At 32.5% G+C, this 27645-nt stretch overlaps 6 protein-coding genes across 6 annotated transcripts; 3 read left to right on the forward strand and 3 right to left on the reverse strand.

Annotated features, from left to right (window-relative positions):
* Window positions 1-69: 69 nt before the first annotated feature.
* elmoF (engulfment and cell motility ELM family protein) lies at window positions 70-3516 on the reverse strand (the record flags this gene model as incomplete). Its single annotated transcript, XM_004351233.1, has 5 exons — window positions 70-1930; window positions 2028-2169; window positions 2243-2559; window positions 2643-2743; window positions 2818-3516. 5 exons carry the CDS (start codon window positions 3514-3516, stop codon window positions 70-72), a joined length of 3120 nt encoding a protein of 1039 aa, XP_004351285.1.
* Window positions 3517-4336: 820 nt separating this feature from the next.
* Window positions 4337-4773, forward strand: DFA_10643 (uncharacterized protein; the record flags this gene model as incomplete). Its single annotated transcript, XM_004351234.1, has 2 exons — window positions 4337-4610; window positions 4691-4773. The coding sequence occupies 2 exons, from the start codon at window positions 4337-4339 to the stop codon at window positions 4771-4773; spliced, it is 357 nt and encodes a 118-aa protein (XP_004351286.1).
* A 1189-nt stretch (window positions 4774-5962) lies between these two features.
* On the forward strand, window positions 5963-7129 carry DFA_10644 (uncharacterized protein; the record flags this gene model as incomplete). The annotated part of the gene is made up of 2 exons (XM_004351235.1): window positions 5963-6150; window positions 6226-7129. 2 exons carry the CDS (start codon window positions 5963-5965, stop codon window positions 7127-7129), a joined length of 1092 nt encoding a protein of 363 aa, XP_004351287.1.
* Window positions 7130-7209: 80 nt separating this feature from the next.
* DFA_10645 (uncharacterized protein) lies at window positions 7210-12071 on the reverse strand (the record flags this gene model as incomplete). Its single annotated transcript, XM_004351236.1, is given in 4 exon segments — window positions 7210-9635; window positions 10234-10673; window positions 10693-11538; window positions 11797-12071. 4 exon segments carry the CDS (start codon window positions 12069-12071, stop codon window positions 7210-7212), a joined length of 3987 nt encoding a protein of 1328 aa, XP_004351288.1.
* Window positions 12072-13097: 1026 nt separating this feature from the next.
* Window positions 13098-22493, forward strand: DFA_10646 (uncharacterized protein; the record flags this gene model as incomplete). The annotated part of the gene is made up of 8 exons (XM_004351237.1): window positions 13098-14354; window positions 14428-15386; window positions 15621-17166; window positions 17325-17345; window positions 17584-17761; window positions 18518-19674; window positions 19738-22463; window positions 22487-22493. The coding sequence occupies 8 exons, from the start codon at window positions 13098-13100 to the stop codon at window positions 22491-22493; spliced, it is 7851 nt and encodes a 2616-aa protein (XP_004351289.1).
* Window positions 22494-22561: 68 nt separating this feature from the next.
* DFA_10647 (uncharacterized protein) lies at window positions 22562-27495 on the reverse strand (the record flags this gene model as incomplete). Its single annotated transcript, XM_004351238.1, has 3 exons — window positions 22562-24935; window positions 25292-25744; window positions 25985-27495. 3 exons carry the CDS (start codon window positions 27493-27495, stop codon window positions 22562-22564), a joined length of 4338 nt encoding a protein of 1445 aa, XP_004351290.1.
* Window positions 27496-27645: the final 150 nt, after the last annotated feature.

Genomic DNA, 27645 nt, shown 5'->3' on the forward strand with positions numbered 1-27645 from the left:
GAATGTATGAATTGAATTATTAATTGGTGATTTATTCTATTCTGTTGCATTCGATTATTCTATGATGAATTAATTATTAGTTGTATGATTAGTGTTGACAGTTAAATTACTACGATCAGAACGGAAAGATTTTTGTCTTTGAATGGTTGGTGGAGCAGGACCGGTATGAGTTGCTTCGAAAAAGTTGACAAGGTGTTTGATTGATGTAGATTTGACAACTGGATTTGAAGAAGGAGATTTACGACGCTCTATCGTTCCAAATGGTCCTTTTACAAAATCATTTCCATACATTGATTTACGTTTGGAAAGTGATTGATCGGCACCTGCCAAACCGTGGATATCACCAGTCGATGTAGATCCCTTGATCACTGGAGCACCATTATCACTTCCACCGCCATTAACTCTTGGTGAAATTTCACTTCCACTGCCATCGTTGGCAGGATTTCCCGTGGATAATGAAAGTTGTGGTGATTCTTGTTGTTTTTGTTGTTGTCTAATATGGAAATGTGAAGCCGATGATAAAGAATCGGTTGATGGTGAAGATTTTACATTATTATTAATTTGTTGTTGATTAATTTGTTGATTAATAGTTGTTGATACTGTTGGTACATTATTGTTTTGATTTTGATTATTTTGATTATTATTAATTTCAGGTTGAACTGAAATAGTTGGATGAGTTGAAGAAATTGTAATAAAAGTATTTGCCAATGGATTAGAGTTTGGATTACTGTTATTATTATTATTATTACTATTACTATTATTGGTAGTATTACTTTTTGGTGTATCTGGAACATCTGAACCACTTTCAGTGTATGCAATTTCAACCTCTTCTATAGTGTCATCGTCATCATCAACTTCATCATCGTCATCTGAATCTGATGAACTATCACCTTGACTGAAATCAAGGTCCAAGTTAGGTTGAAACTCTACATTTGGCAATTCCTTGTTTGATGGGACAGTGACTGTAGTGTCATTTTCTCCATCATAGGTGACATGTTTCTTTGACTTTTTCTTTTTCTTTTCCTTTTCAATCTTGTTGCCATTTTCATCAAACTGGTCTGGTTGTTGCTGAGCATCGCCATCCTTTTTCGACTTTTTCACCTTTTTCTTGATATTCTTTCCTTTTTTCTCAATCTTGTGCATTGCCTTTTTAACAGTCTTGTAAATGGCTGTACCACTCGACTTTAAACTACCAACATTGATCTTTAATTGACTAGATCCTTCCTTTTGGCCATCACCAGAAGTGCCATTCTCCACAGGTGTACCATTTTCAACTGGAATAGCTGATCCAGATTCCGTTGTAGTAGCATTGTTTGGATTATTTTCAATGATTTGACTTTCATTCAATGCTTGAGCAGCTTCCTTCTTTTTCAAAGTACCCTTTCTAGAGAATGAAAATGATGAATTGGATGATGTCTCTTCTTCTCTTTCACTCTCTCTTCTTGCCGATGTTGGAGACGAGTCGTCATCTCCATTATTACTATGATTATCCTTGAATGACTTGAAATCAAAAAGTTTTTTAAAACTCATACTCTTTGTTTGGTTACGAAGATGTTTGGGAGAGTCTGGTGAGGTGGTGTTGGAGTGGTTGGATGCAGTCTCGTCATTATTATTATTATTATTGTCAATACCACCACTAGAAGAGATGGCACTATTACTACCACTACTATCCTTTCTACCAATAGTCTTGAATTTATCCAATCTTTCATTTAAAAACTTGTGGAATCGATGAGAGTTGTTGTGGTGTGTACTATAGTTGCCAGTTGGCAATCCCAAAATACTATCACTCAATCCAAGACGAGGACGTGCTTCATCCTCCATATCTGGATGTTCAGGTACCGTGAAAATATCATCCAATACACTACCCAATGTAACTTGGAATCCATGAATAGAATCTGGATTTGTCCATTTAATTCTACTAAGTATATTTCTACACACAAATTAAAAATTAAAAATTAAAATTAGAACTATTTCTATTATCTATCTATCTATCTATCTTTTTTAAATGTATTTATATTTATATTTACCTTGTTTTATGAAGTACAGTTAAAAAGTCTTCAGGTTTCTTTGCTTCTCTTTCCCAAATTTCATCAAATAATTCAAATGAAATGGAAAATAATTCTTCAAACCAATCATCTTGATCAAATATGATTTCATAAATATTTTCATCTAAATAAAAAGAAAAGAAGTGTAAGTAATTAATTAATTTATAATGTATTTGTTTTTTGATTACTATTCATACCATCAATATAAATTTCTAAAATGACATTAGTTAGTGACATTCCAACTTGACTAAATGAATATTGGGCTTCTTCTTGAGTACGAGATAATTGAACACTCAATATTTCTTGATAGATCCTAGAATATCTTGCACCAAAATAAATAAGATTACGAAGACCAAGAATACCAGTACCCAACAATGTAAAATGATCATTGTACACCTCTCCACCAAAACCCAATGATTTTAGTTTATCTGTCAATGAATCTTCACCTGGATTAAATGATTGTCCTGGGAATGATATTTTACATAATCTAACTAATAAATGATCAATTGATTGTCTAAAAGGAAAAATAAAAAAATAAAATGATTAGAAATCAAAAAAAATAACAAATAAATATTTAATTATTGATTGATTACATACTTGTCAGTTATTTGTTTACCCAATTTAATATTTGTTAATTTATGTTGTTGATAATGTAATAATTCCAATCTAACATTTGGATCAACATTTTTAATATATTTCTAAAAAAAAAGAATCATTAATTAATACAATAATACTAATAATATATATATATATATGTATTTGTATTACATACCTTGATAGCTTCATTTACACCTTGAGCACTTAATAATTGACGATATCTTTCAAAATCAAATTGAGTTGGAGCAGATGACATCATATGATTAATAAATGATAAACAACCAGATAATAAACCATCATTTGTTTTGTTATTATTTAATTGTTGAGATTGAATAGTTGGTTGTTGTTGAGATTGAATAGTTGGTTGATTATTACTATTTTCAAATAATATCATTTTCTTTACACTTTCAAGAATATGAATATAAAAATTGGTATTGTATTGCTTGGATACTACATTGATAGCTTCTTGCAATACATAAAACATTTGTGATCCTTTTTGTTGTTGTTGTTGTTGTTGAGTTGGTTGTTGTTGTTGTTTGGATTGTGAATCAGTCAATGATGGATTAGGAGATCCTTGAAATGGAATATTTGAAAATGAACTGGTACGTTCGAGAAAGACGGGAGTGAATTTGTTGGTCGAAAGCATTTGGATGAGTAGATTGAAAAGTGATGATTGTCTATTAACAAAGACAAAGGCTACAACGGTAGTAGCTGCACCAATCAACAACTCTGTATTGAGGGAATCACTAGACGATGGTTCTCCATTACCAATTTGTAAATTCAATCCTGCCAATGCATTTTGTAAAGTTTCTGGTTCTTCTTCTTGAGTAACTTGTTGTTGTTGTTGTTGTTGTTCCTCTTGAATAGTTGTCATTTTCTACTTCTACTATTCTATTCTATCTCCTACAACAGAGTTCTGTTATAAATTACAATAAATAAATAAATAAATATATACAAATTTGTTTGATGATGTATGTGTTTGTTGTTTCTTAAGAAGATAATGATAACTTATCTCTCTTCTTGACTTGTATATGTAAATATATGTATATATATATATATATATATGTAGTACGAGTGATATCACCTACCTACAAACAAAGCAAACAAACAAAACTGAAACCCTCCTTAGCTAATGACGATGATGAGGACAAAGGTTGTATTAGTGGTGCGCGGGTGAGGAGGTGTGCGTGGGTACTTGTTGTGTTGTGTGATGTTAATTATAACTTTTTTTTTATCTTTTATCTTTGGTTTTATCTGTCACAGCGTTCATTGAATGAGAATGATCGATCAATCAATAATTAAGCCGTTACGCTGTCACACAGATTTTTTTTGTTTTTTTATCGTCGTCCTTTTAAAAACTCTGTCTGCGAATCTTGATTAGTTCCACCAAATCTTTTTGTATGATGCAATCAATGGATTCCACATATCTTTTATTTCATTGGTGGGTGTAAATACTCCTCATCCATCTTACAAAGGTTCAAATAAATAAGACATACAGCAACAGCAGATACATTAACCATGTTACTTAGTATGTGAATTTTCGGTGTATCAAAGGGACAATCCCACTGCCTTTTTAAATTAAATTTGTTTTTAGTGTGAGTTTGTATTAATAGCAACACCCAAAGTCATAGTTGTTATTATTAAATATCTGGTTATTACAAGATAGAGATAAAGATAAAGATAGATAGATAGACATGTCAGAGGAAAGCACTACTACTATTACTAGTTCGACAACTGCAGAGGTTGAAGAGACGACAACAGATAACAACAAACAAACCATAGTTGAAAGTATCAAACAAGCAATGGCTGAAAAGATGCTCAACGGCACCTATGACGCTCAAGGTGAAGAAGAACAAAACTACAATGAAATACATAAAGACGATGATGAAGATGATGAAGAAGACGAAGATGATGAAACACCTGTCTATGAAATCACTGCAACCGATCATATTAATGCTTCTTTAATGGGTAAGAAGAGGAAAGAAGAGACAGAAGGGAAAAAGTTTAAAAGACTAACTATCCTTGTTTAATCAATCTTTTATATATAGAATCATTCAAGAATAAATTTGAAAGTGGAGATTTGCAACAAAGAGACGATGAAATCATTGATAATGGAGAATGGGATGATTAAATAGTAATAACTCATAATAATAATATTATTATTTATATAAAACAATGTACACCTTGTAGATTATACCTTTTTTTACACACAACAAAACAAATGCAAGACATTATCATAATCATGATGTTAAAACCAAGGAGGACTGTTTCAGTTGAAATTCGAAATTCCCTCTTCTTTCAACATCTTTAGAACTATGTGGATCTATCTGGATAGATGGATGGAGGGAGCGACCCGCAACCCTCAATCGTGACTCCAACTACTCAACACATGCGGACGGGTTCGTTTTGTAAGTTGTCACTCCTCTCAACCAACCATCTATTTATTTTTTAATTTTTTCATTCGTTCATCAGATCAATCAAGTCTGGCTCTATTGATAATAAGGAGGGGGTATGATGACTGGTACAGAGTCAGACCTATAGACATCTGGATGACTATTGGTCATAAAAATATTATAGTATTCTATAGTATTTTTGGCTCTACAAAAAAAAACGGTTGGAAAAAAAAAATAATTATTTTTTTTATAACTGCCACCTATCAACAACGACCACCCAAAAATATTTGAATTTTTGACAGGCTATTTAGAGACGGTATGTACCTACTACTCCTTCATTAAATGATATGTGGTTTCTCTACAACTTTTGACATTGACGTCTGTCATGTCCCTTTATATAATTTTACAATAATTATGGATCAGAAATCATTTCGAATTTACGACTGATGGGGAAACGTTGGAAAAGAATCATTGGGGACTGTTGTGAGGGCGCGCCCCCTGTTGTTGATCTTTTCAGTTGGTTGGTCACCCTTTGGGATGATGGCCATCACCCCCACTACACTCACTACCCATCTATAGACGATAGAGTGGAGTGGAGTAGTGCTAGCTCCAGAAGAGAATCAGTTAATCAAAAAAAGAAAAAGATGGACCGCCTCTCAACAACAACTACAACTACAACAATGTAACTGCTAAATCACCATCACTCCCTTGCCTAGGTTGCTTGGTTACCGCCAACCAATACAGTTGTTTTATTATTATTTTAACTGTACAAATATATTTATCTAACCCTTACATATTTATCTAAACGTTGTGTGTAGTTGTAAAACGTTTAGAGGTTGTAGTTGTAATACCACCCTTTCTCATATTGTAATATTATATATCTATCCAACCCTCATACCTACCTACCTACTCTTCTTTTGTATAAAAATGAAGTTCCTTCAACCCATATTCCTTATTTTAATCGGTTGTGTATTGTCATCTTTGGCAACTACATCTAATCCAGATTACCAACTTTATTTGGTCAATCAACTTCGTGCATCTGTCGGTTCACCACAATTAAGAATGAGTCAATGTTTAATGAACTCTGCTCAATTTCATTCAGTTTATCAAGCTAGGTATGAATCAAATAATTATAAATTAATATTTATTATAATATATATTAATATTTATTTTTCCATTTCTTTTTATAGTATTCAAACAATGACACATAATGATCCAATTGGTAGTTTATTCGACCGTATGGGAGCTTATGGTAGTTTTAATATGTTTTATGCTTTGGAGAATGTAGCGTCTGGTCAGACTAGTGATGATATGGTATTTAGTTCCTACTATTACAGTCCAAAGCATTATGCCAATATGATTGATCCCAATGTCCAATATGCTGGTTTTGGTATGGCTTTTGATGTCAACGGTGTCGCATACTGGACACAACAATTCATCAGAGCTTCATGCAACCAAGTCTACACCCCATCTACTTCAACCTCGTCCAATACTGGTGCCACTCCATCCACATCATCATCACCAACCACAACTACAAACTCTAACAATTCTGATGGTGGTTCTCAATCCACTTCTACTACTGGTAGTTCGACTACTGGTAGTTCTGGATCCACCACATCGACTACCTCTACCACTACTGGTACTCCAGCTGTTCCACCTCCACCCACAACTACCACCACTGGATCCACCACATCGACTACCTCTACTACTACCGGTACTCCAGTTCCATCAACTACTACTACCACTACCGCTAGTACATCTTCATCTGGTGGTTCATCTGGAGCAACTCATGTCACCACTTCTAGTACTACTACCACTACTACCACTACTGGTACACCTGGAAAGAATTCAACTACTACTACTGGATCATCAAGTACTATTGACCCATCAAGTGAATCTTCATCATCATCACAAGATGATTCATCCAATTCTTCCAATTCACAAGATTCACAAAGTGGTGAAACTGAACCAAACAATCAACAAGGAGAAGAATCAGATGAGAGTTCTGGTAATAGTTTAGATAGCAATTCTGCAATAACTACCACTTTTGCTATTTTCTCTACCATTCTCATTGCAATTATCATGTCATTTTAACAACTTTGAAAGATTCATTTGCTTGTGTAATAATAAAATTGTAAAACTACTACTACTATTTATTTAATTAATTAATTAATTTAAAACATTGTGTGTACAACACGAAATCTAGTTTGTTGAGGTTGTTTACTTGATAGAATTTCTAGATTAATTTTACTCTTTAATATAGTATGATTTGATAAATAATCTAATATATTTGATTGATCTATATTCCATCTAAGACCATTCACTAGAGAATCTACGTAGTTTTGTAGATCAGACGGGCTTTGCATTATGTTTTTAGTGTATGTCATGAGCAAGTCGATCCATTTGGGTGATCCATAAGTTCCAACAATCTTCCAAGTATCGATAGAGATAATCTCCAACGGTATATTACAATCGACTAGGGATTCTACAACTTGGAATTGTTTGGCTCTCATTAGTTGATCTATATTACATTTGGGAGGATTGGTGATTCCTTGGTATTGGTACATATATTTAATGATGGGTGCTTGAAGTGATGTGATTGCCATCGACAGGAATTTCTCTTTGTTTAATGCCGATGATAGCTTGTATAAATCATTTACCAATAAAACATTTCTATGATGATTTTTAGAGAATATGGGAACTATACAATCCTCCCTAACGTATTGTGCCATCTCTAAACTATTTACTTCAATGTTTCGAGTGAACAATTCTTCTCTTAAACTTGGACGTACTCTTAATAACTTGTCCATTAAATCAAACCGACCATTCAATAAAATATATTGAAGTGTTTGAAATGATAATGTCCAAAATTGATCTGGCCCAAATAAATCGGTCACTTCCATTATCAAATATTCAACCAATTCCCATTTAATATTTTTAGTTGGTTTTAATAAATTTAGTATAACAAAACATGTTTCTACTACATTAATTCCAATTGTTGGTTCATTTTGTTTTTTTTGTTGTTGTTGTTTTAAAATACCAACCAAGAATTGTAATACTTGAATATTTGTAGATTGTAAAGTGATACCATGATGTTTAGTATCTAAAAGATCAATTTCTCGATCTCGATTTGGTGATACCAAATATTGATAACAATCTTGAACCAATTCCAATGACCCATGAGTACAAATAGAAGAGAATCCACATGTTTTTAAAAGGTATATTAAACTATTATGATTATTATTATTATTATTATTACTGTTTTTTTGGAAATGGGTAATGACAAGACTAGATATACCACCTTGGTATGGATTTTGTTTCACTTGAGCTATTTTATGAACTTGTATATTATATTCTAATAACCATAAAAGATAATATGAAATGGATCGTTGAGATGGTGGTGATACTAATTGATATCCAATAGTATTATGAATATTTTTAGAGGATAAACCACTGATTTTAATTAATTCCAAACATTCAACCAATGTTCCCAAACCTTCTAGTATATTTCCTTTGCATGAAGCTGGAGAAAGTTTAATATACAGAAAATTATTTAAATAGGTTTGAATTGATACAAGTAAATTGGTATGGTCCTTTGTATGGTTGCTGGCAATAACCAATGAAACATATTCTTTGTTGTGAGTTGACAGTGCTTCGTAAAATGGATCGGAAAAGATTCGATTGACAAATGCTAATCCGTATTGTTTAAATATAAACGATACAATATCAACTTGAGTTGGATCGGTGAGTTGTACATTGAATTGATCAACTGGTATCCTTTTAAATCCATCCATTCCAATATCTTGAATGATATACTCTAATATTTCTAATTGATTCGATCTGATACACACTCTAATCAATTCTAAAACATAAGAGTATGCGTCAAGTACACCTTCTCGATGTGGTATCAATACTTGTAGTATAGTTGTTGCAAGAAGAGGTTGTTGTTGTTTTTCTTTGTTTTTGTTCATCATCATTGTTAAACGTTGAACCATTGTTAATGGTTGTTGTTGTACTGGTTGTTGTTGTTGTTGATTGTCACCATCATCTCGATCATTTAAGATTAAACAATTAGAGTTGATAAAGTTATTAATTATTTTCCAAGTTTCTAAACATAAATCTTGAGATGGTGATAATGTTGAAGTCAAGTAATTGTTGATGGCTGTAATTGACTCTTTTGTTGGATTACTTCGATTGATTTGAAAGTGTTGTTTAAATTGTTGAGAGAAGAGTTGAAATAGACGAGCAGTGTAAAGAGGAGAGACTATCTTTGGCAAGGCCTTTATCGTTTCTTTAAAGATACCATTGTATTGTTCTTTTGGGGTTGCACCGATGTAGTCGAGAAACAAGGCATGGTTATTGTTGTGGACGGCCATTGAAGGATCGACCTTGAGCCACTGGTATCGGATTGGGATGACGTATCGTTCACACTTTGTATAAAGGTCCATTATGCCAAGTGGAGTGTTCTCATCTTCACCTTGTTCATCATCAAGTTGTACAATCGGCATTCTTGCATCAAACACCAAACATTCTCTTCTTATTGTTGATAGAATCAATTTTAATAAATATCTATCTTTAAATACTTTTGAAAGTATTTCTTCTTTATTATTTATAACCATGGATAGTATATATATATAAATATATAAATAAATAAGTGAAATGAAAGAAGATATTTCTCAAACCGGAGGTACGAAAAAAAAAAAAACAAAGATATTTATTTTAAAATTTTCATCAAATTGAATTAATATCGGTAAAAAAGTTTCAGAAATTGGAATATTTTTGGAAATGTAATCATATATTAAATGTTTGTTTTGATTAAAACATAAGCCGGATCGAAGCGATAAGTAAAATTCCATGAATTTTGTGTTGGTGTATTTCATGAGTATTTGGATCCACTCGAGTGATGCGTATCTTCCAACTTCCTGCCAAGTACTTTGATCTTTGATAACCATAGGAATGTTATTATCAATCAACTCTTTGATAAAGAACAAATCGATGCGCTCGAACCAATATGTCCATATCGCAAAGTGGTGGCCGATGCTGGTCTGCCATTGTCTGCTGTGAATTTAGGGTGTTGTAGCGTTGATATAAAAGAATGATCAAGGGAGCCTGAAAGGTATGAGTTGCCGCTTGTATCATCTTGGATATTTTTCCTTGCTGTGTAATTGTATCGAGTGTTGAAAAATACTCGAGCATACCATTGGCAAAAGCAATGTTTGCATCACAGTCTGACTTTGATCCAAAACATGGTTCAACGGTTTCGCGATTTTTATAATAACTAGCCATCGTCAAACTATTTACTTTGGTTAATTTGGTGTCGATACGGTACAATACTTCTCTTTTGAGCAATATATCGGCCTCTTTGAAATGCCCGTGCCACAAAACAACTTTCATATCCCGTTTATCCAAGTCCCATTCATAGGAGTAGATATCCAATATCTCGGTCACATGATTGACAAAATATTCAAAGAGTGGCCCGTTGTGGGATGGAGATAAAGCAGTGGACAGTGATGAAATAACGTCGGGGTGAAGATCGATACTAAAATATTTTAAATGACCGTGATCATCCATATCCGATTCTTGTTTCTTTAAAATACCAATCAAGAAATCCAACACTTTTGTATCGGTTGAATCCAATCTAAATATAGGGGTTATACCCTTTGGCTACTTGCTTATTTTCCAATATATAATGATAAGATTGTTGTACAAACTCTAATGATCCATAGGAACATATGGTTGAGAATGCAAAAGTCGAGACACAATAATTGACCATATTCATCTTTTTGTTGTTGTCGTCGGTTTTAGGGAATAGCGAAATGACTAAACGAACCATTTTATCTTCATGTGTGAATGTTAATGATGTCGATATCAAATATTGAAACAACCATAAAATGAAATAGGGAATCGATGGTGGTGATGATATTGGATACCCAATAGCATCGTGAATGGTTTCATTTAGGTTACCCATATCTGGATGTACCATATGGATACATTCGACCAATGACTTGAGATTTTCTAATAAATTTTCGTCGTCTAGGTTGATATTTTGTCTGGAGAGAAAGGGGAAAATGTAATTGTGAGAAGCTTGGATTCCACCTTTCATATCAACACTCTTTATCGTCTTTGAAACAAATTCTTTGTTGTGTGATTTCAAAGCACCTTCAAGAGGATTCTTATAGATTCTCTTAATCATCTCCAAGTCTAGGGTTTTGACAACATATGATACCAAATATTGAGTAGTTGGTGGGATCAACCTCTTTCCATCATCCTTTGTCTCCAACAGTGCCTTTACTCCAATCTCTTGAATAATATCATCCAATATTTGTACATTTACATTGGTGAAATATGATCTAATCAATTCCCATATCCAAGGTAACTTGGGTGATTGATTTGTTTTTAAAAATATTTTTAGTATTGTTGTTGTAGTTGTTGTTGTTGTGGTTGTTGGAGTTGTTATTGATTTTTTGGTTGTTTTTTGTTTCTTTTTGGATGGTTTTATATCACTATAGATTATACAATGAGTGTTGATAAAATCAATGATCATCTTCCAAGATTGGTATTCCCATTTTGTAGTTGTCAAAAAGTTGAAAATATTGGTGATTGTTTTCTTTTTTGGTTTGGTTGCACTAATCTCAAAGTATCTTTTGAATTTGTTGGAGAATAATTGAAAGAGTTGTGATAGTTGTTAATGTGTAAGTTTTTTCAACTCCCAATCTGTTAGTTCCATAAATATACTATCGTGGTCTTCTTTGGGTGTTGACTTTATATAATCGATAAGGAGATTATATTGACGATTAATGATGACGAGCAAGGGGTCAATAGGAACCCAATGATATCGTATCGGTGACGGTATTTTTTCTGGCATCATAGCACCCAATACCAAACATTCTCTTCTTATTCTTTGAACTATCGAATAGAGTAGATATCTATCTTTAAATACTCTACTGATTACACAACTTTGTCTTTCATCTATTTTACTATTATCATTATTAATATTATTATTTCTTTTATCTTTTTCTTCTTTGATGTTGTTCATTTTAAATCTAATACATCAACTAATTTGTTTGATAGATAAACATATGTAATGAATTCACATTCTTAATTATTTGTATTCATAAGAATAAATAAAAAATAATACAATAAAATCAAACCATTCATCTCAGAGACAAACATTTCTTTTTTTGGAGGTGTGTTTGTTTATAATGATAAATAATTAAAAATTCGTTCACTTTTTTTTTTATTCATTATATTTTACAAAAGAGAGATAATTATAGCTATCTATCTCTCACCTCAATAGTACTACAATGTATACTTAAGTTCAAGATCATAAGTATTATCAATGAACAAATAATATAATACAATTTTTTTAATCTTATTGCTTTTTAATTTTAGGGACAAGAAATAATCTATCCCACCAAATTTACTCGTATTTTTTCTTGTACAATGATATCAATGATCGAAATTGAATGCACAGATGTTTTCTGTATTAATATTATATTGGTGCGCACACAGAGCTTTTTTTGTTCAGGTTCAATGTCATATGACCTCCCTCTGACGAATGCTATTACAATAATAATAGTTTATTCCAATGATGGGCAGTATAACCTCATATCAAACACAATCAAACCAAAGTTTTATAAGTTGAACAGGATGAAGTGCTGAGCTGACTTTTCGACTCGCAATACAAAACACCAACAGTGACGAAAAGTGGAATTTTGGTCCACATTTCACGAAACGACAAAAACTTTAAACATATGAGGCTGCTCCTCCAACATGAATACCAACAGAATAGGCAATCTGGATTGGTCAAACATTGGGAATGAACGTTGCCTCTGTCACTGTTGATCTAAACGATCGGATTAAAATAATAGTTGATATTGAAATGACCTACACAAACTTTTATTAGTATTGGACCGCCAAAATCTCCAAACTTAAAATGTTCCTATTATAATATTTCTATTTCTAATAGACCAAAAAAGAGAGAGAGAGATAGATAGAAAGAGAAGAAAGATATTCGGAAAAGGAATCACAACCAATTTTTTTAAAAAAACAAACAAAAAAAATGTTAGGACCCAAGGATGAGATCATCTCCCCACAATTCCTTTCAAATAGAATTCACCAAAGAGAAATAAATATAGTAGTAGTAGAGGAAGAAGAGGAAACATCAACAAAAGAAGATAAATATTATAAGAATAATAATAACACCAACAACAATGGAATAATATCAATTAATAATTATTTTGGTATATTTAAACAAATCTATCCTTATCAAAAAAGAATTGAAAATTGGATCAATAATAATAATAATAATAATAATAATAAGAATGATAAGAATAGACAAAGATTTCAACGACAATGGAATGCAACTATTTTTATGATGTATTATTTGGTTGTTTTATCAGCTACTTGTTACATCTTTTTTAGTGGTTTCTTTCTTGTTCGTTTCGAGTTGCCACTCAACAGTCAGTGTTCAGTACTTCCATCACCACATTCTTCATCTCCTCGGTCGCTACTATCAGATTTCAATGCACCAAGCGAATGGAAATGGTCTCATTCCAACACTACAACCAGCAGCAACCATGAACAAGGTCCTGTAACAGACGCTATCAGGTCATGTTGGATGCCATCAAGATTTAAAAAGAGTGTTGTCATCTTGGTAGATTCTCTTCGTTATGACTTTCTTGCTCCTGTTGACGATGCCACTGCTCAGAAATCAGACTTTAAATTTTACAATCGATTAGAGAGTCTCCAAAAGTTACACGTCGAGCAACCACAAAACACATTGTTGTACAAGTTTTATTCAGATCCACCAACAGTCACATCACAAAGAATCAAAGGTATATCAACTGGATCCCTTCCAACGTTTATTGACATTGGTACCAGTTTTGCAAGTGACCGAATCGTTGAAGACAATATGATCCGTCAATTCACGCACCGTGACCAACCAGGATCCAATCCAAGAAAGAAGATGGTATTTGTTGGTGATGATACTTGGGACAAAATGTTTCCAGATACCTTTTACAAGTCCTACCCATTCTCTTCGTTTCTAGTCAATGATTTCCATACTGTCGATCGAGGAGTGATGCACCAAACTCACAAGATGCTTCCACACAGTCCCACCAACAACCAATTTAATCCAAATGTTAATCCAGATGATTCCAGAAGAGCTGATCCAAGACCAGTTATCACTGAGATTGACAATGACTGGGACATTATATTTGGTCATATGTTGGGAGTCGATCATGTTGGTCATACTTATGGCCCAAAACACCATTCAATGGGAGCCAAATTAAATCAATATAACAAATATTTCGAAGATGTATGTCAAAACAAAAACAAAAAAATTAATAACAATCAAATATATTTATTAACATTATTTATTCTATTTTTAGATAATTGAAAGAATTGATAATGATACATTATTAATTATAATGAGTGATCATGGAATGACATCAACTGGAGGACATTCTGGATCGAGTGATTTAGAGACTGGAGCATCTCTATTTTTATATTCAAAGGGTCATGTGATTAATGCAAGCATTCCACACACCAAGTTTAATACCGATCCAAAGGCAAAGGTTAGAACAGTCAATCAAATCGATTTTATTTCAACCTTTTCCCTTTTAATGGGTGTTCCAATTGGATACAATAGTTTGGGTACTGTTATTCCAGAGTTGTTTCTCTCTACTTCCCAATCAACTGGAACTTCATGGACCATGCTTTTGGATGCAACAAGATTATCAACATGGTCAATCAAGAGATTTGTAGATTCATACATTGAAGCTGTCCCATCGTCTGAATTGGCCTCCAACTCTAAAGAACTTGGAAAGTTTAATTCCATGTTGGAAGAGACTGAAAAACAATATAATAATCTCATTAAAGGGGGGGGTCAGGTTGATGATTTAGAAGCAAATTATCTCTACTCGGAATATGTCAATTATCAAACATACATTTACAAATTTTTAGTTTCCAAATGGGCTACTTTTAATGTACCTCTCATGGAGACTGGTGTATTTTGTTTAAAAGTGGTTGGACTATCAATGTTGGTTGTATTGTCCAGTACTGTCATTTACTATTTTTTTGTAAATAGACAAGACTTGCATATTGAAAAGAAAATCAACAAAGATTCCTTCTTGTCAATCACCAACCTTTTGGCCTACACAATATTGTCAGTGTACACTTCTATTGGACACTATTGGTTTTTGGAATCTGGACAAGTATTACAATTTAAATTCCTCTTTTTGGCACACTTTATTGTTTGGACCAATATTTGTGTATTGGTGACTTTGTGTAGAGAATACTTGGTTGTATTCTTTTTGGCTTTAATATATGGATCGGAGAACATGGCCATGTTTGTACTCCACTCCATTATGGTTGTACTGGTCCAGCCGATAAAATGGGTATTCAAGATATCACTCAAAAAACATTACATCAACATTAAGGTTGGCAGTTGGATCAACTTACCATCAACACTACTTTCAACTATAAAAGAAAAGGGATTGTTTGATTTAATTGTCATTATTTGTAATGGCTGCATTAAATTATTTTGCTTGGCAACAAGAGCACTGGAAAGTGAAATTTTCAGATTCTTTATTCTTCATCCAGTCCGTATTTGGTATTTGGTATCGATTGCAATGGTTGCTTTCAATATCACTTATGTTCAGATCGATGTGGCATTTGATGATATTCGTCGATTGGAAAATCATTATGACCATATTATTGGACAGTTCCGACATTTCTTCAACCCTTTGTACTTGCTTGCAGTCATGGCAATCATTCCACATTCATTCCCTAGATTTGATATCCAAGGTTTAAAGATGTTGGTGTACTATGCATTGGAGGTTACCCAACAATATTTCTGGTTCTACTTATTCAAAAAAACCATTTTCTATGCTGGCCGAGGTGATATTAGAAAATACCAAAAATATCTATTCAACCTTGATAAAATCACCCAATCAAACTTTACAACTCCCAACTCAATCTATCAAATATCATTTAATAATTTTATCACTTGGGGATGGGTCATCCCATTTTTATATTTTTCTTATTTAATTTTAACATATTTCATTAATTTTAATAGTAGTAATAATAATAACAATAATAATAATCTAAATAATAATAATATCTATTATACAAAATCACAACATTTATATATTTTAATATGTTTAATAATTTATTGGACTCAAAATTCGATAAGACATTTGGTTCAATTTCACTGGATCATTCGATCATACCCAGTTTGGATTATATTTGGAATAATATTTTATTCAATTGGTAGAAATATATTTAATCTTTTTAAAAATCAACAAAATAATAATAGTCGACAATTATTACCTCTACACAAACAACAAGAACAACAGCAACAATATTCATTACCTCTGCACCTGATAACTCAACAATCATTATCAAAACAACAATTATACCAATTTTTACAAAGATATATTCAATTTATAACTCCAATCATATTATTATTGTGTACACTTTTGGGATCATCACATACAGTTGGTCTATTTTGGATGTTGTCTGAATTGATCATTTTCACTATATTTATGGTCAACATTAATAGACAATGGTTTAAAAACAATATTGGAAATGGAAATAGAATGAATGTAAACTCTGTCTTTCAAGTGGTACTATGGGTAGTTACAATCAGCACCTTATTCCTTTCATCTCTATTCCATTTCCACACCACAGGACACGATTATGCATTAGGTCAATTGCATTTAGATTGTGCATTTATTGGATTCCAAGGATTAAATCAAACAAGAGCTGGAATTATGATATTTTTAAATACCTATTCATCAACTATTATCCATTTATTATTTTTACCAATTCTTATTACTTTTTATACAATTACTTCTTCTCCTTCATCATCTCCAACAACAACAACAGATTTGTCAACAGATATTAATAATAATAACAAAGAAGATGGAAAATTGGTAAAAGAAGAATTGAAAAGTAATTTTAAACAAATCACTGTATTTTTGATTGTTTTACTTTTATACTTTACCAATATGAGAAAGCTAATGGTATTCCTTATCAAGGAAAAAGAGAATTTATTTTTATGGAGATTATTCGCACCAAGATATCTATTTGATCTTGCTCAATTCATTATTGTCATTGCTTGGTTAGTAATTATTAGTATTGTAGTCACTAAAATTAAACAAAATGTTTTAAAATAATAAATAATATAATCTCTTCAGTTGTTAAAATATCCTTCCAAGTGTTTCTTTTCATCTCTTCTCTAAACTGTTGGAGTGTAGGTGTTGATGTTGTCTCTTTTTTTTAGTTCAATGGTGAACATGAAATAGTATAGGGGAGTTGTTGTTAATCTAAAAATAAAAATTTAATCTGTTTTTTATTCGTTGCTTGATATAAAATAAGATTTAAATTATTCTACTATTATTTTCACTTGTTAAATTATCTTCTTGTTATATTTATCTGTAGTACTGTGTATATGTACTGGTACATATAATTTATCCTAAAGGTAACATCAAAATAAATCTACTACACTCTATCATAACCCCACAACTCGTGTACTGTTTTAGAACCCCAGGCAATATCATATCAAACTAATAACTACTACTACTTCTATTACAACCTTATTATTCATTACATTTAGATTCTTTCTTGGTCTTTTGTTTCTAACCAAATTGATTACCAAAAAGATCTTAAGATTATACTTATTTCCACAACCAAGAGTACTTTCACTCACTTTTGTCATAGGTATGAAAATCCTATCACTACTTATTTGTACATAGGGCATGAACGAGAGATTTTTGTGCAATGGTCTGACCTGCCAGCCAGGCTCAGTTCTACTAACTATTCCTACTCTTACAATGTTACAATACAACACACAAACAAAGATGAAAGTGATTAAAAACAAACCTTATAACCTCACATCCCTCTCTTCCTCTCTCTTTAAACCAAACAGATCACTGGCTAGTTGATGTGCTGACTTTCCGACTCGAAAGAAATCGTGCATTGGTGGGCTCATGTCTCTTAAAAAAAGTGATCTCGTTTCTTGAAACGGCATGCCTCGTTTCTAAAAACTATGCATTGTTGCATTGGGGCCATGCCTCTTTGTAGTCCCTTTTTCCGTCATGTGTTTCAGCTGGGCGTTTTTCTTGTGGTTGGGCTTCCTTTTAAAAACTCACTAAAGAGGCAACTTGATCCAAGATCACTCGCAAATTGGGCCCGATACCTGCCACGGTAGTGATCACAGTGATCTAGATAATAATAATTTTTGCTAGCAATTTTTTTTGTTGGGCGCCGCCGAGACTTAGAGAGAAATTTGGAACAACAGTCTTAAACCTTCACGTTTGATCATCTTGAAAGTTAACATATGTTGCAATTATAATTATTTTTAAAAGAGAGAGAGAAGAGAGAAAGAGAATTATTAAAATGGGAGAGTTGGTTGAACCAGAGAATGGACTCAATTCCTTTCAAATCGAATTCACCAAAGAGAAATTAATATAGTAGAGGAAGAACAAAAAATAGAAATTGAAGATAAATATAAATCAAAACAATATTATAATAACAACAACGACAATGGAATAATATCAACAAGTAATTATTTTGGTATATTTAAACAAATCTATCCATTTCAAAATAGAATTGAAAATTGGATCAATAATAAGAATAATACTAGAAAAGTTCAAAGACAATGTAATGCAACTATTTTTATGATGTATTATTTGGTTGTTTTATCAGCTACTTGTTACATCTTTTTTAGTGGTTTCTTTCTTGTTCGTTTCGAGTTGCCACTCAACAGTCAGTGTTCAGTACTTCCATCACCACATTCTTCATCTCCTCGGTCACTACTATCAGATTTCAATGCACCAAGCGAATGGAAATGGTCTCATTCCAACACTACTGCAAATAGTCAAAAAGAAGAGGGAGCATCTTCTACTTCCTCATCTGCCGACAGGTCATGTTGGATGCCATCAAGATTTAAAAAGAGTGTTGTCATCTTGGTAGATTCTCTTCGTTATGACTTTCTTGCTCCAGTTGACCAAGCCACTATCAAGTCATCAAGCTTTAAATTTTACAATCGATTAGAGAGTCTCCAAAAGTTACACGTCGAGCAACCACAAAACACATTGTTGTACAAGTTTTATTCAGATCCACCAACAGTCACATCACAAAGAATCAAAGGTATATCAACTGGATCCCTTCCAACTTTTATTGATATTGGTGCCAGTTTTGCAAGTGACCGAATCGTTGAAGACAATATGATCCGTCAATTCACGCACCGTGACCAACCCGAATCCAAACCAAGAAAGAAGATAGTATTTGTTGGTGATGATACTTGGGACAAAATGTTTCCAGATACCTTTTACAAGTCCTACCCATTCTCTTCGTTTCTAGTCAATGATTTCCATACTGTCGATCGAGGAGTGATGCACCAAACTCACAAGATGCTTCCACACAGTCCCACCAACAACCAATTTAATCCAAATGTTATTCCTGACGATGCCAAACCAGTCGATCCAAGACCAGTGATTCGTGAAATAGATAATGACTGGGACGTTCTTTTTGGCCATATGTTGGGAGTCGATCATGTTGGTCATACCTACGGCCCAAGACATACATCAATGGGTACAAAATTAAATCAATATAACAAATATTTCGAAGATGTATGTTTAAAAAAAAAAAAAAATTATTTTATTAATTTATTAATTTATTTATTCTATTTTTAGATAATTGAAAGAATTGATAATGATACATTATTAATTATAATGAGTGATCATGGAATGACATCAACTGGAGGACATTCTGGATCGAGTGATTTAGAGACTGGAGCATCTCTATTTTTATATTCAAAGGGTCATGTGATTGATGCAAGCATTCCACACACCAAGTTTAATACCGATCCAAAGGCAAAGGTTAGAACAGTCAATCAAATCGATTTTATTTCAACCTTTTCCCTTTTAATGGGTGTTCCAATTGGATACAATAGTTTGGGTACTGTTATTCCAGAGTTGTTTCTCTCCACCAACAAAAATCATGGCGATGATTTAAGCTCATCACAGTCACCTGGGACTTCATGGGCCATGCTTTTGGATGCAACAAGATTATCAACATGGTCAATCAAGAGATTTGTAGATTCATACATTGAAGCTGTCCCATCGTCTGAATTGGCCTCCAACTCTAAAGAACTTGGAAAGTTTAATTCCATGTTGGAAGAGACTGAAAAACAATATAACAATCTCATTCAAAGTCTATCTGACGGTGGAGATATGGTTAGTGATTCAGAGGCATCCAAAATCTACGTTCAATATGTCAAATATCAAACATACGTTTACAAATTTTTAGTTTCCAAATGGGCTACTTTTAATGTACCTCTCATGGAAACTGGTGTATTTTGTTTAAAAGTGGTTGGACTATCAATGTTGGTTGTATTGTCTTGCACTGTCATTTTCTTTTATTTTGCAAAGGGACAAGACTTGAAACTTGAAAAGAAAATCAACAAAGATTCCTTCTTGTCAATCACCAATCTTTTGGCCTACACAATAATGTCAGTGTACACTTCAATTGGACACTATTGGTTTTTGGAATCTGGACAAGTATTACAATTTAAATTCCTCTTTTTGGCACACTTTATTGTTTGGACCAATATTTGTGTATTGGTGACTATGTGTCCAGAGCATTTATTGGTATTCTTTTTGGCTTTGGTAAATGGAGCAGAAAACATAATCAAGTTTGCATTCCACTCATCAATGGCTGTACTCTTACCATTGATTAGACTGTTGCCATCGATTAGATTCAACCTTTCTTCCAAAATAGATCTTTTCATCCACATCAAGGTTGGAAGTTGGACCGAATTGTCATCAAGATTGCTTGCAACTCTACAATCAATAGAATCTTTTGATCTAATTGTTATTGCATACAACCGTGGTGTTGAACTATTTTTCTGGGCAAGAAACATAGTGGAAGGTGAAATATTCAGATTTTTCATTCTTCATCCAGTCCGTATTTGGTATATGGTATCGATTGCAATGCTGGCATTCAATATCACTTATCGTCAAATCGATGAGGCATTTGATAATATTCGTAGATTGGAACATCATTATGACCATATTATCGGACAACTCCGACTTTTCTTCAACCCTCTATACCTTCTTGCAGTCATGGCGATCATTCCACAAACATTACCAAGAATACAACTTGATGATTTAAAAAAGTGGTGGTACTATGCATTGGATGTTGGGCAACAATATTTCTGGTTCTACTTGTTAAAGAAAACTATTTTCTATGCTGGAAGGGGTGACCTTAAGAAATACGAAAAATATCTATTCAACCTTGATACAATCACTCAATCAAATTATTCAACTCTCAAATCAATCTACAAAATATCATTTAATAATTTTATCACTTGGGGATGGATCATCCCATTTTTATATTTTTCTTATTTAATTTTAACATATTTCATTAATATTAAAATTAATAATAATAATAATAATATAATATATTATACAAAATCACAACATTTATATATTTTAATATGTTTAATAATTTATTGGACTCAAAATTCGATAAGACATTTGGTTCAATTACACTGGATCATTCGATCATACCCTGTTTGGATCATATTTGGAATAATATTTTATTCAATTGGTAGAAATATATTTAATCTTTTTAAAAATCAACAAAATAATCAACAATTATTACCTCTACACCAAATAACTCAACAATCATTATCAAAACAACAATTATACCAATTTTTACAAAGATATATTCAATTTATCACACCAATCATATTATTATTGTGTACACTTTTGGGATCATCACATACAGTTGGTCTATTTTGGATGTTGTCTGAATTGATCATTTTCACTGTATATATGGTCAATATAAATAGACAATGGTTTAAAAACAACATTGGAAATGGTAATAGAATGAATGTAAACTCTGTCTTTCAAGTGGTACTATGGGTAGTTACAATCAGCACCTTATTCCTTTCCTCACTTTTACATTTCCATACTACTGGACACGATTATGCATTAGGTCAATTGCATTTAGATTGTGCATTTATTGGATTCCAAGGATTAAATCAAACAAGAGCTGGAATTATGATATTTTTAAATACCTATTCATCAACTATTATCCATTTATTATTTTTACCAATTATTATTACTTTTTATACAATTACTTCTTCTCCTACATCATCTCCAACAACAACAACAGATTTGCCAACTGATATTAATAATATTATTAACAAAGAAGATGGAAAATTGGTAAAAGAAGAATTGAAAAGTAATTTTAAACAAATCACTGTATTTTTGATTGTTTTACTTTTATACTTTACCAATATGAGAAAGTTAATGGTATTCCTTATCAAGGAAAGAGAGAATTTATTTTTATGGAGATTATTCGCACCAAGATATCTATTTGATCTTGCTCAATTCATTATTGTCATTGCTTGGTTAGTAATTATTAGTATTGTAGTCACTAAAATTAAACAAAATATTTTAAAATAATTATAAATAAATCTTGTTAAATTTTAATTTAATTTATTATTTTCTAAAAGAATAATTTGTTATAAATTGGATAATTTTCACTGATATATTCTATTATTTCAACAGCCTCTAGATTAGAATCCAAACCAGTTTCAAGGAACAGAAAGAATTCTTTCACCTTTTTTCTATTTTTGAGGATTGCTGGATTGGTGTATTTCATGAGTATGTCAATCCACTGCCTTGATGCGTATCTTCCAATTATCCTCCATGTTTCTGAATCATTGATAGCCATTGGAATTTCATTATCAATCAGTTCTTTAATAAGAAGGAATTGATGATCTCTGACTAATCGATCCATGTTGCAAGGTGGTGGATAAAGATAAGGGTCAAAATTTAAAGGATTTTTGTTATAATGTTTGTACATGTAAATGATGAGTGGAGCTTGAAATGAATTGATTGCCATCTCTAACATCTTTTCTAATTTCCTTAGTCGGGTTGGTAAATCCAACACCGAGTAAAAATCAAACAATCCAATGGCAAGAGCGATATTTGAATCGGGCGAGTCTGATTCAAACGATGGATCAGCACTTTGAGGATCACAAATTAGACTGTAGCGAGCCATTTGCAAGCTATTTACTTTTGCAATTTGTTTTGATCCGTAACCCAAACTGTGCAACATTTTTGCTTTTACCAACAACACATCTGCCACTTTGAAATATCCGTTTCTTAAAATGACTTTGATAGAGTCGTTATCAATCGACCATTTACGTGTATTCAATATCTCTGACACTTGCATGACCATGTATTCCAACAACTCTCCTTTAAAAACTGGAGATATAAAACCGTCCAATGATGAGACAATATCGGGATGAAGAATAAACCTTGGATGAATAAACTTTCCATGTTGATTGTACTCCAAATCTTGTTGTTTTAAAATACCAACCAAGAATTCCAATACTTTGATATCGGTCGATTCAAAACGAACAAAATGATGCTCCGACTCATCAATATTTGGTAAACTCTCCATTATGTGTTGATAGGATAGTTGTACCAATTCCAATGACCCATGAGCACAAATGGTTGAGAATCCAAGATTATGAATTAAATATTTGATCATTTGATTCTTTTTGTTGTCGTTGGTTTTGCTGAATAGGGAAACGATTAAACGAGCCATTTCATCTTCTACTTTAACTGTTGTTGTTGCTGTGGACATCCAATAATGAAACAACCATAAAATAAAATAGGGAACCGATGGTGGTGATGACATTGGATACCCGATTGACTCGTGAATGGTTTCATTTAGGTTACCCATATCTGGATGTAATATATGAATACATTCCACCAATGACTTGAGATCTTGTAATAAATGGTCTTTGTCATCTAGGTTGATATCTTCCGAGAGAAAGTCGAAAATGTGGGTACGAATAAAAGGGACTCTATTTTTTTGAGGGTCACCCTTTAATGCCTTGGAAACAAATTCCTTGTTGTGAGATTTCAAGGCACTGTCAAGTGGTTTCTTAAAGATCCGATTAATCATTTTCGAGTCTAGGTTATTTCCAACATAGGCTCCAACATAGGCTCCCACAACTCTCGAAAATTTTAGTGAGTCTATTCTTTCTCGGCCATCCTTTGCATCTAATAGTGCCTTGACTCCAATCTCTTGAATAATATTATCCAATATTTGTATATTTTCATGTAACAACAAATACTCTCGAAGAAGAACCCATATCCAAGAACTTTTACCATCTTCTGTTTTTGTCTCCAAAAATATCTTTAGTATTGTTGATTTGGTTGGTGGTCGTTTTGTTGTTGTAGTTGTTGAAGGCTTGTTTGTTTTGTTATTTTTTGTTTTTTTCTTATTCTTTTTCATTTTCTTTGATGTTGATTGTTGTCCTTTATCATCATCAATATTATTATAAATTATAGAATGAGTATTGATAAAATCAATGATCATCTTCCAAGATTGGTATTCCCATTTTGTAGTTGTTAGGAATTTAAAAATGGTGGTCATTGTTTCTTGGTTTGGATTAGCTGAACTAATCCCAAAGTATCTTTTAAATTGTTCTGAGAATAGTTGAAAGAGTTGCGATAGTTGTAAAGGTGTAATGTGTTTCCACTCCAAGCCCAGTTCTGTTAGTGCCTCAAACATAGAATCGTAATCATCTTTGGGTGTTGACTTTATACAATCTAAAAGGAGATTATATTGTCGATACTCTATCGTGAGAACGGGATCAGGAGTAATCCAATGATATCTTATAGGTGGATTCTTTTCGTTAGGCATCATAGCACCCAATACCAAACATCCACCTCTTCTTATTCTCTGAACTATCGAATAGAGTAGATATCTATCTTTAAATACTCTACTGATTACACAACTATTTTGTGAATCATTTATTTTACTATTATCATTATTATTATTATTAATATTATTATTATTACTATTATTATTATCTTTGTTGTTCATTGAAAAATATAAATAAAAGTAAATAGATATAGATAAATATGCTTGTTTGATAATCAAATATAACTAACCCATCATCATCATCATGATCTATTTGTATACGCTGCAGTAGTCATAGAGAGAGGAGGGAGAATTAATTTATACAATGAAACACACCTCCCACCCACTCATCAAACCCCGCACACATTAAAAAAAAGAATTTGTGTACTACCTATTTTGTTATTGATTTATTTTTTTAGAACAACTTTGTTAATATATTCTATTATTTTAACACAATCTAAATTATAGTTCAATCCTGTTTCAAGGAGTCGATAAAACTCCATTTGTCGAAACCTTAGTATTGTTGGATTGGTGTATTTTAAGAGTATGTCAATCCACTCGGTTGATGCATATCTTCCAATTATCATCCATGTCTCTGAATCATTGATAACCATTGGAACGTCATTATCAATCAATTCTTTAATAAGAAGGAATTGATGTTCTTTGACCAATCGATCCATGTTGCAAGGTGGTGGATGATGATAAGGGTCAAAATTTAAAGGATTTTTGTTATAATGTTTGTACATGTAAATGATGAGTGGAGCTTGAAATGAATTGATTGCCATCTCTAACATCCTTTCTAATTTCCTGAACCGAATGGGTTCGTCCAATACTGAAAAATAGTCAAACAATCCAATGGCAAGAGCGATATCTGAAACGGGCGAGTCTGATTCAAACAATGGTTCAACCAATTCGGGATCACAATGGCTAGCCATCTCCACACTATTTACTCTGATAATTGATCGTCTATTGTAAAAGACAATATTTGCTTTTGCCAACAGCACATCTGCCACTTTGAAATATCCGTTTCTTAAAATGACTTTGATAGAGTCGTTATCTATTTCCCATTTATATGTTTGCGTATGCAATATCTCTGACACTTGCATGACCATGTATTCCAACAACTCTCCTTTAAAAACTGGAGATATAAAACCGTCCAATGATGAGACAATATCGAAATGAAGGAGAAACCTGGGATGAATAAACTTTCCATGTTCATTGTATTCCAAATCTTGTTGTTTTAAAATACCGACCAAGAATTCTAATACTTTGATATCGGTCGATTGAAAACGAATAAAATAGGGATCTGGATCGTCACTATCTGGCTCATCACTATCTGACAACCCTTTCATTACATGTTGATAGGATAGTTGTACCAATTCCAATGACCCATGAGCACAAATGGTTGAGAATCCAAGATTATAAATCAAATATTTGATCATTTGATCCTTGTTGTTGTTTTCGATTCTGGAGAACAGTGAAACGATTAAGTGGGCCATTTCATCCTCTACTTTGAAAAATGTTGTTGTGGATGTCCAATAACCAAACAACCATAAAATAAAATAGGGAACCGATGGTGGTGATGACATTGGATACCCGATTGACTCGTGAATGGTTTCATTTAGGTTACCCATATCTGGATGTAATATATGAATACATTCCACCAATGACTTGAGATCTTGTAATAAATTTTCGGCGTCATCAAGGTTGATATCTCCCGAGAGAAAGTCGTAAATGAAGGTACGAATATCATATATTTGATTTTTTTGAGGGTCACCCTTTAATGCCTTTGAAACAAAATCTTTGTTGTGAGATTTCAAGGCACTATCAAGTGGTTTCTTATAGATCCTATGAATCATTTTCGAGTCTAGGTTCGCTCCAATATAGGTTCCCATTACTCTAGAGGTTTTTGGTGGGTCTATCCTCTTTCCATCATCCTTTGCATCCAATAGTGCCTTGACTCCAACCTCTTGGATAATATCATCCAATATTTGTACATTTTCATGTAACAACAAATATTCTCGAAGAAGAACCCATATCCAAGGTGATGATTCTAACGAGTTGGTCTCTAAAAATATCTTTAGGATTGTTGTTGTTGAATTTGTTTGTTTGGTTGATGGTTGTTTTCTTTTGTTATTTTTTGTTATTATCTTTTTCTTTGATGTTGATTGTCCTTCCTCTTGATTATTATTATTATTATAAATTATACAATGAGTATTGATAAAATCAATGATTATCTTCCAAGACTGGTATTCCCATTTTGTAGTTGTTAGGAATTTAAAAATGTTGTTGATTGTTTGGTCTTTTGGATTGTCTGCACTAATCCCAAAGTATTTTTTAAATTGCTCAGAGAATAGTTGAAAGAGTTGTGATAGTTGTTGATGTGTCATTTGTTTCCACTCCAATCCAAGTCCTACTAGTGACCAAAAGATAGAATTGTGTCCATCTTTGGGTGTTGACTTTATATAATCGATAAGGAGATTATATTGTCGATACTCTATCGTGAGAACGGGATCACGAGGAACCCAATGATATCTAATAGGTGGTGGACTCTTTTCAATAGGCATCATAGCACCCAATACCAAACATTCTCTTCTTATTCTTTGAACTATCGAATAGAGTAGATATCTATCTTTAAATACTCTACTGATTACACAACTACTTTGTGGATCATCTATTTTACTATTATCATTATTATTATTATCTTTGTTGTTCATTGTCAATCTTATCATCTACTACTAAATAGAATTAATAAAAACCCACCACACTACATTCATTATCTATTTGTATTCACTCTGTTGAAGTGATTAAAAGTAACCTTAACTTAAATTCGCTCCTGAAAACATACATCCCGACCCACAAACTCT

Source organism: Cavenderia fasciculata (genome assembly GCF_000203815.1).
Source record: "Cavenderia fasciculata unplaced genomic scaffold Scf_EUAJFUG01CK1KI-5, whole genome shotgun sequence".
Taxonomy (NCBI): Eukaryota; Evosea; class Eumycetozoa; order Acytosteliales; family Cavenderiaceae; genus Cavenderia; species Cavenderia fasciculata.